Source organism: Octopus bimaculoides, chromosome Z (assembly GCF_046866305.1).
Source record: "Octopus bimaculoides isolate indiv1 chromosome Z, ASM4686630v1, whole genome shotgun sequence".
NCBI lineage: Eukaryota > Metazoa > Mollusca > Cephalopoda > Octopoda > Octopodidae > Octopus > Octopus bimaculoides.
This window is the reverse complement of record NC_142944.1, coordinates 808,976-818,975: the sequence shown is the minus strand read 5'-3', so window position 1 is coordinate 818,975 and position 10,000 is coordinate 808,976. Positions and strand designations below refer to the sequence as shown.

The window sequence follows — 10,000 nt, the reverse complement described above, 5'->3', positions numbered from 1 at the left end:
TGTCATTTTTCCTTTGATAAAGGTAGCTTTTGCACATTTATCAAGGCCAAATTGCATCCTGATGTCATCACTGAATTGTTTAACAATCGCTAGTAGGCCTTTGAGTTGTTGGTCATTTTTTGCAAAGAGCTTTAAATCATCCATGTAAATGAGATGATTTATATTTTTATCAAATATTTTATAACCATACTGTGCATCATTGAGCAATTTTGAGAGCGGTATTAGGGCTAGACAGAAGAGGAGTGATGATAGTGAGTCACCCTGGAAAATGCCACATGAAATTCTTACATCTCCAGCATTTAGAGATTCATTGTTATTGTTCAACATCAGTGTTGTTCTCCATGATCTCATACTTACAGATAAAAAGTTTCGCAGAGTAGGAGCTATTTTATACATTTCCAGACATTTCCTAATCCAGCTATGTGGTAGGCTGTCAAAGGCCTTTTTATAGTCTATCCAGGCTATTGACAAGTTTTTGTGTCGCTTGTGACAATCTTCTAAGATCATCTTATTGATGAGTAGCTGATCTTTACAACCATAAGATCCACGTTTACATCCCTTTTGCTCATTAGGGAATATGCTACTTTCTATTAAAAAACTATAGGTGTACTCGGTTAGGACAGATGTTAGCGTCTTATACATTGTTGTTAAGCAGGTTATGGGGCGATAATTTTTTTGTTCGTTTGTTTCCTCATTTTTTTTTGAAGCAGGAATGTTAAACCATTAACTAGCCAAGAAGGCATCAAACTAGGGTTTTGTAAGACATCGTTGTAAAGTTTTGTTAGCAGTTCATGGCTTTCTGGGAAAGCATTCAACCAGAAGTTAGGAATTTTATCCTTTCCTGGAGACTTCCACTTGCTTGACCTCCTGAGAGCAGATCTTATATCTTCTACCTTGACCCCCTCCCACTTTTGCTCCTCTAAGGAGTCTAGGTCTGTAGATATTCTATCAATCCAAGGGGCCTTTTCATTGTGTGTTTTATCTTCTGCCCAGATTTTATTCCAAAATTCTTGCACTTCTTCTTTTGATGGGACAGACTTTATTGTTACTGGTGTTTTCCCTATCTTCCTGTAAAACTTTTTGGGGTTATTTTTGAACATGTTATTATCTCGGAAGAATCTATTATTATTATTATTATTATTATTATTAATATTATTATTATTATTATTATTATCATTTTTATTATTAAAATTATTATTATTATTATTATTATTATTATTATTATCATTATTATTATTATTATTATTATTATTAATATTATTATTATTATTATTATTATTATTATTAATATTATTATTATTATTATTATTTTATGTTTGACTTTTGTTTTGCATTTGTACAAGTTGGATCCAAGTCTCACCGAGAGACCTCAAGAGACAACAAGTTAGAAGTTCATGTAGGTGTTATGCCTAGGGTGTCATATATTTGGTTTTGTACATAGTGTTGTTCTACAGAATACTCTACTCTTTACTCTTTTACTCTTTTACTTGGTTCAGTCATTTGACTGTGGCCATGCTGGAGCACCGCCTTTAGTCGAGCAAATCGATCCCGGGACTTATTCTTTGGAAGCCTAGTACATATTCTATCGACCTGTTTTGCCGAACCGCTAAGTTATGGGGACATAAACACACCAGTATCGGTTGTCAAGCAATGTTGGGAGGAACAAACACAGACACACAAACATACATACACACACACATATATATATACATATATATGACAGGCTTCTTTCAGTTTCCGTCTACTAAATCCACTCACAAGTGACCTGAGGCTATAGTAGAAGACACTTGCCTAAGATGCCATGCAGTGGAACTGAACCCAGAGCCATGTGGTTGGTAAGCAAGCTACTTACCCCACAGCCACTCCTGCGCCTATAGAAACCATAAGAAAATTATGAGTTTGTTTCAAAATTTGAGATAACATAGTATTTTACGTAGGATATGGGCAGTTCCCATGAGCACTATCTTTTGAATTTCTGACATTTTGGGGTTTCCTGGTATCTGAGCTATGTAGCAATCATCCCCTTTTGCTATCATTCCTAGGACACCTATTATTATTATTATTATTATTATTATTATTATTATTATTATTATTATTATTATTATTATTATTATTGTTATTATTATTATTATTATTATTATTATTATTATTATTATTATTATTATTATTATTATTACTACAGATTCTGATTTAGGCATATGCCCAGCAGCTTTTAGTTGAGAGAGTCAGTTGAAACATCAACCCCCAGTATTTGAATGGATGAAGAGCAAAGTTTACCTCTGCAGAATTCACTCTCATCAAAATCACATTTATAACAAAAATTGTTGATTTTGAAATATGCAGTAGTGCTGCTCATGTGTTTATCAATTTGTGTTTCCAATAACCAAAAATGAAATTCAAACCTGCTGTCCCATCACTACAGCATTTATTAATTATCAATTAAAAATACTTTTAAAAAAAAACAAATTTTTTTACCATATTCTTTTAATGAGAAAATTGCAAATATTGATCTGAATGACAAAAGTGTAGGCATTATAGCAAAGTTAAGAAATTTGCTTCCAAGTCACATGGTTTCAAGCTTTGGTCCCAGTGTGTGACACCTTGGGTAAGTGTCTTTTACTATCACCCTCTGTGCCAACCAAAGCCTTGTAAGCAGATTTGGTGAATGGAAACTCACAACTGGCTGATGATAAGTTATATAAACTTATAAATAATAGTTTATGAAGTTCTTTCAGTTAAAATAAAGCAATTTTTTATTCTAGCTTCTTTATTTGAGTGCCATTTTCTCAACCTTGTTTCACACCTATGCCCATATGTGTAAGTGAAAAAAGAGAGAGACAGAGAGTGTGCGCACGCACACACACACACACACACACACACACACACATATATATATATATATATATATATATATATATATATATATATATATATATATGTATGTATATATATATATATATATATATATATATATCTTTATTATTATCTTTATTTTATATTCACTTTGTTTTATATTATACTCATTTATTGTGCTTTTAATTATTAATTTTTCTATATGTCACTGTGGATTTTCATCAATGAGTTCATGAACCTTGGTTCTTTTCCCTAAAACTATATGTTTATATATATTTTTTACTCTGTAAAGCTCAATTTAATTTTAATTTTTTAAATTGAGTTTTTACCTGTAATTTTGGAATTTGTCCCTAATATATATATATATATATATATATATATATATATATATATATATATATATATATGTATATAAGTAGTTTGTATAGAAATAGGTTGTTCCTTCTTAAGGATATATCATCCAAGTGTACATATACATATATATATATATATATATATATATATATACACTTGTAGTTATATATATATAATCAGTGGTTGAGACACATCTAGCATCCATGAGGGATGGATGCTATATGTGTCGAAACAATTGTTGGGATTAATAAATTTTCGTCTATTTCATCTTTTGTCTTTCATTTGCCATATATATGTATGTGTGTGTGTGTGCGCGCGTGTGTGTGCGCGCGTGTGTGTGCACATACATGTGTGTGTGTGTGTGCGTGCGTATGTGGGGGTGCTCCTATATATAAAACGTAATCTTGATCTCCAATTTAACATGGAATTTGTGTTGGAACATGGAATACTGCATAATTTACCCTGAGAGGATATTGGAATTATGGTGCGGATAAGGAATTGTGGTGCATAAAAGCAAATGTTCTTACGTCATTGACAGACAAGAATTGTTTGTTACGGCCACCAAAACTGACAAATCGCATGATTTCACTCTGCTATGGGATTCTCACAATCTCCATGTTAAGTTGGAAATCAAGATTACCTTCTGGTATTGAAACTAGTTCTGTTGTTAGTAATAACATTTTAATAAGCCCACTGGCTATTTTGGACACAAGTGGCTGAATAGACACTGAGTCTCTATATATATATATCATTGATGGGAGATTTGGCTGTTATCATACTGTTGGATATCTGTCACTGAGGAACCCATAGAATGGGGAAATCCCATGATCTGGCTGTTCATAGATGATTCTGACCCAGCAACGATATAATTATGAGTGCTTTTATGCACAACAAGTCCTTATGGGAGATCTTCTCTCAACGAAACTAACGCAGTATTGTGTGTGCTCACGCAACATCCATATTAAGCTGAAGATCAAGATTACATTTTGGTATTAAAACTGCTTCTGTCGCAATTAATACTTGTGTGTGTGTGTGTGTGTGTGTGTGTGTGTGTGTGTGTGTGTGTGTGTGTGTGTGTGTGTGTGTGTGTGTCTGTGTGCGTGCGTGTGTGCGTGTGTGTGTGTGTGTGTGTGTGCGCGCTTGTGTGTGTGTGTGTGCGCTGCATATATAAATATATTATTTAGGGGAATTGAATTTCAAAATACATAGAAAGTTGTAAATGATGGCATGCAAATATTGGGTTGGAAAACTCTTTAAAATAGAAGATGAACGCTACCCAGGGTCCAATTTCAGAATAAGAATTATTCCACATTCTCTCAAAAGTTTATAAACTCGTAAGGCATCTATAGACATATCATCAACGTCATCATCATTATCGTCGTCGTTATCATATAACCCTTTTAAAACGGGTGTCGTAAATTTACGCACGCAATATACATGCTTTAATTCGGTCGACGTAATTATACGCCGCCTGACTTAGAACCTGTCACCTCAGTTAGTACCAGTTCACCTGCTAACTGATAGATGTTTCATGTAAATATTTACAACCCGATCGGTTGGTCCTGCCATTCCAGCTCTGTCAACTTCGTCGTCACGACCTGTTCCGTCGAATTTACGGTCGTCGCGCCAAGCTATACCAAGTTCCACCACCTCACCAAACGATGATTCGCAGAGTGAGTATTTTCCTAGCTCGGAATCAGATGATTCCGACAGCGATGATGATATTCCGGTGAATCAAAGGTACAGGCGGGCAGCAGCGAATGGCCCTGGACAACAGAATGTCGTGTGGCGAACGGGAGACAACTTCGTGCGACGGCATGGGTTTACTGGTTATGCCTAGCATAAAGGCAAAAATTGAACATGGAAGTTCGCCATTGGAAATATTCCATGAGTTTTTGATGGATGGAATGTTTCAATATATAGCGGACGAAACGAATGACTATGCTGAAAACCATTCGCAGCATGTCAGACCCGAGCATGGCGTTGATTGGTTTCCAACCACAGCGGACAAAATCAAAGTTCTGCTTGCTCTGCTGATACTGATGGGCACCATGAAGAAACCAACCTTGGCAGCATATTGGAATCGGTATCCAGCCACGCCGATACCTTTCTTTCGGGAAATGATGCCATGCGATCGATTTTTGGCGCTTCTTCGGAATCTACATGTCAACTCAGGCGAGAACCAGGATGACAGGCTGCACATAATACAGCCTATCGTTGACGAATTGGCTGAAACTTTCAGAACTGTGTTTGTTCCCACACAGGACATTTGTACAGATGAGAGTTTGTGGAAATTCAAGGGATTCAAACAATACAACCCGACCAAATGTGCCCGCTTTGGGGTCAAGGTTTATAAAGTATGCCAGTCAACTGGCAGAGCCTATGGATACACGTGCAATTACATAATCTACACTGGTCAGGACAGATTGAATCTTCCAGCGCCTACTCTAATGTCAATTGATGTCATGTTGTCGCTGAATGAAAACTTGTTTGACAAAGGCTACAATATTTATATGGACAGCTGGTTTTCCAGTCCAGACTTCTTGCAGCCGCAGGCGAGAACTAATGTCTGTGGAACTGTGAAGACGTGCCGGCCGATCATCACAGCATAAAACTTCGATTCGGGGGAAACAGCGTACTGATATGCCGATAGTGATATTCTCAGTCTAGTGTGGCGTGACAAGAAAAACGTTTGCATGTTATCCACAATGTATTCTGCAACATGTAGATGGTAATAGGAAACAACATGCAGACGGTAATGTCATAATGAAACCGAGTGTAGTTGTTTCATACTATGAAGGAATGGGCGAGGGTCGATCGTTCAGATCAGCTGGCGACGGCGCGTAAATCGGTGAAAACATTTGTGAAATGGTACAAAAAAATTTTCTTTTAATAGTTGACGTGTGTCGTAAACTCATTTGATTTGGCAGATGCTTGGCGGTGTGGTGGATGGATTGACATTTAGGAATCTATAGTTCCGTGAAATGGCAGAAGCATCAGACCTGCTAAAGTACAGAACGCGTGGACGTCCCCACGCTGGACTCTCTCCTTACCACATGGTGAAGGGATGTGGACATTTTTCACGACTGTTTCCTCCCACCGCCAAGACAAATGGTTCAAAGAGATGCCCAATATGTAAAGGAAAAGGGAAACGAAAGAAAACTAGATACCATTGTTCAAAATGAGATATGCCACTGTGAGTGGTACCTTGTTTTGAACTCTACCACACTAAAGTCTAATTTTGAAGTCACTTGATTATAAATACATGAAGTTGATCTGGCTTGTGATGTCAAGTGATCTTATACAAGAATAATACCACATGAGCGTCCTGCACAAGGATATATTTTAGGTAAATACAGTACTTGCACTAAAGCAGTTGACATAAATATACACCGAACGTCGTCTCACACTGAGTGCTGACTTCATGCACGCACCGAATGAATCACTGTCGTAAACTGGTTAAAGTGGTTGACATAAATATACGTCAAACCATTGTCGTGCGCTAATTGCTGATCTCAAACGTTGTCATGGGGTTAACCTCTATGTTCCATACTGGTATGGGTTGGATGGTTTGACAAGAATCTGACTAGTTGAAGGACTGCATCAGACTCCAGTGTCTGGTATCGACTGGTTTCACATTAGTTTTTTCAAAATTGTATAGTGTATGGAGAGCTATGTCATGAATTATGTCTATTCTAGTCGTTATAAAAATAGTTTGTTTTTAAAGAAGGAATGTGGCTCAGAACACTATCCATTAATGTACAAACTGATTGGTCAACGTTCTTGCCTCACACACATGTGGTAGTCACACAAAAATGTCACATTAATGTAAATGTGATTTTAGAAAATTCTTCATTATTTTCAAAATTGTCACAAAGGCAGTGAGTTTCAAAAGAGATATAACAAAAAGGGTTAAGAAGAAAATGTGTGCAAGTATAGCAAGGTGATTAAGAAGTCTGCTTGGATTAGTTTGGGGTTTGGTCCAAAGCTTAGGTCAACCATTACCTCATGAGTGGATTTGGTGTAGTGGCCTTTGTATTTCTATATGTATATGTGTGTGTGTGTGTGTGTGTGTGTGTGTGTGTGTGTGTGTGTGTGTGTGTGTGTTTGCATGTATGCCTGCTTGTATTGACATCATATAATATCTGTGAACAAGTATGACCATCAAGCAGTGTTGTTCATTCCCAATATTCTGTGAATCACATGTCTTGCTATGGGATAATATTAATCTTACTTCGAAACAGGTATTAATAAATTAATGGGGTTGGTTTAATTATTTAAATCCTTCTAGGCTGATCCTCACAACTCAAACAAAAGGAAACAACAGAGAAAGTAGATTTCATTGTATCAAATTTGTAGTCCGATGGTCACTTAAACCTTTTGATATGAATCCACTCAACATTGGCCCTGGTTCTCTGATACAAAATTTCTCTTTTAAAATTATATTAATCAAAACCTTCCATCAAAATTTCATGTTAATTCATATTCCAAACACCAGATTAATAATCCTTTCTACTGGAAGCACAAGGCCTCAAATTTAGGGGAAGGGACTAAGTCAATTACATTGACCCCAGTGCATAACTGGTACTTATTTAATCGACCCCAAAAGGATGAAAGGCAAAGTCAACCTCAGCTGAATTTCACTTCAGAACGTGAAGACAGACAAGATACCATAAAGCATTTTGCCCGGCATGCTAACAATTTTGCCAGCTTGCTGCCCTAAACACCAGATTCATAATGACAGAATTAACTTATTAAATTCTTCATTATTTCAAAATCAACTGAAACAAAGACGGCGTATTTCAGTATTAATATGGTAACAAAAGGGTTAAAGTGATCTAAATTAAAAACCTTCTTCCATCAAAATTTCATCTTAATTTATGTTTCAAACTTCAGTTTATTTAATAACAAATTATTTTATCAAAATTCTTCATTTTTTTCAGAATTGAGACCAAGATAGTGGATTTCAACAGAAATATCACAGGGGTTAAAGTTTAGCCCCTTTCTTCAATAAGCAGACAAAGTGACTTATATTTTTATTTGCTTTCATTACAGTTTTTCAATAAACTGAATTTATGCATTGAATAATTCCTTTATTGACCTACCTCCATCCATTTCGGTTGAGTAATACTTCATAACTTTATTTGTTACACATTATATGAATAACTGATCCTTGTTAATGCTGTTTCTTACTTAATAATATGATTTCAGATCTTGCTGGAAGATTATTTTCTTCCAATCACAAGTTCCAAATAAAAGAAGGAGAAAGAAGAACAAAAACTAAATAAATAAATAGAAATGAATACCTTGATTCCTGTTAAAAAAACAAAAAAAACAAACATATTTCAAACGGTGAGTCCGCACTAAATAAGACTACCTTCATTAGAATAAGTTTAATTGTCTTTTAAGAATATATATATGTATATATATATATATATATAAATATAGATGTATACATATATATATACACATATATATATATGTATGTGTATATATATGTGTGTGTGTATATATGTGTGTGTCTATATATGTGTGTGTATATATATATATATATATATATATAAATATATAATATATATATATATATATATATATATATATATATATATATATATATATATATATAGAAGATGAATAAAAATGTTATATAATATATATAATATATGTATATATATATATATATGGGTATATATATATATGTATATATATATATGTATACACACACACATTCACGCACACACACACACACATACACACACACACGCACATACACACACACGCGCACACACACACACACACACACACACACACACACATATCATTATGATTGAAGTTTCAATTATAGATAATGAACAACACCGAAAGATTGATAAAAGAGAAAACAAAAAAAGTTAAAAGAAAGAAAACAATGCAATCAAGAAGAGATATCACTAATTGAGATTCCAATCAATATGTCCAAAACAGATTTTAAGCAAAATGGTTCCATCTTTACTGAAGTCATTACTTCATTTCTGAAGAGTTGGTAATCTCTGTCAAAGCACAAGAATGCACCTCCACATTACACAACTGTGCATACGCATATATCTAATGAGGTGTAGCAGTTATGCACATAAACACTGGATAAATTTCAAAATAGAATAGTATAAAATTTTTCAGAATAAATGATGAAACTGCAAAATAACAGCTCAAAATGTTTATATTTATATGCACATACACAGAGACATATGCACATACATACACACATATAAATTTATACATATGACATTATATGATGATGTTGATAGATGCATACATACATACATACATATGTGTATATTTATATATAATTCTTATTTACATCTGCAAATCACATATCGTGGCTTTCTTTCTTTTCTTTTCTTTTTTATGAATGACCTACTCTTCATCGGTCAGTGGAGTGATATTTGATCACTTTATAGAGTGTTTGAGTGTCGGTTTGGTGTCTGAAATGGGACAGCTTACCTCAAGGGCAGGTAGAAGCTGTTTAACCTTGGTTGGTAATCTACCTAGGAGAAGGAAATCTCCGAAATAAAACATGAGGCCTTGGAAGTTCCTGGTTTTGTCAATTTTCATGTCACACCAGCGAAAGTCTTCTTGGACCAATAGGTGGGGGTAGTGCAGTGCAAGCTACAACCACTGAAAAGTATTCATCTGCACACACACACACACACACACACACACACACACACGCATATAATTCCAAGAGAGTTAGAGATTGTGAATCCAACCAACTAAGGGATAATATCTATCCAATATACTGCTGGTAGAATTACCC

At 34.9% G+C, this 10,000-nt stretch overlaps 1 protein-coding gene across 1 annotated transcript; it reads left to right on the top strand.

Annotated features, from left to right (window-relative positions):
- The first annotated feature begins 4,985 nt into the window (after nucleotides 1-4,985).
- Nucleotides 4,986-5,819, top strand: LOC106878655 (piggyBac transposable element-derived protein 4). The gene has a single exon (XM_014927938.1). The coding sequence runs from the start codon at nucleotides 4,986-4,988 to the stop codon at nucleotides 5,817-5,819; it is 834 nt and encodes a 277-aa protein (XP_014783424.1).
- The last annotated feature ends 4,181 nt before the right edge of the window (nucleotides 5,820-10,000 follow it).

What these genes read in the sequence shown, in the direction of transcription:
- LOC106878655 (XM_014927938.1), top strand. Translation starts at nt 4,986, where the DNA reads ATGTCGTGTGGCGAACGGGAGACAACTTCGTGCGACGGCATGGGTTTA.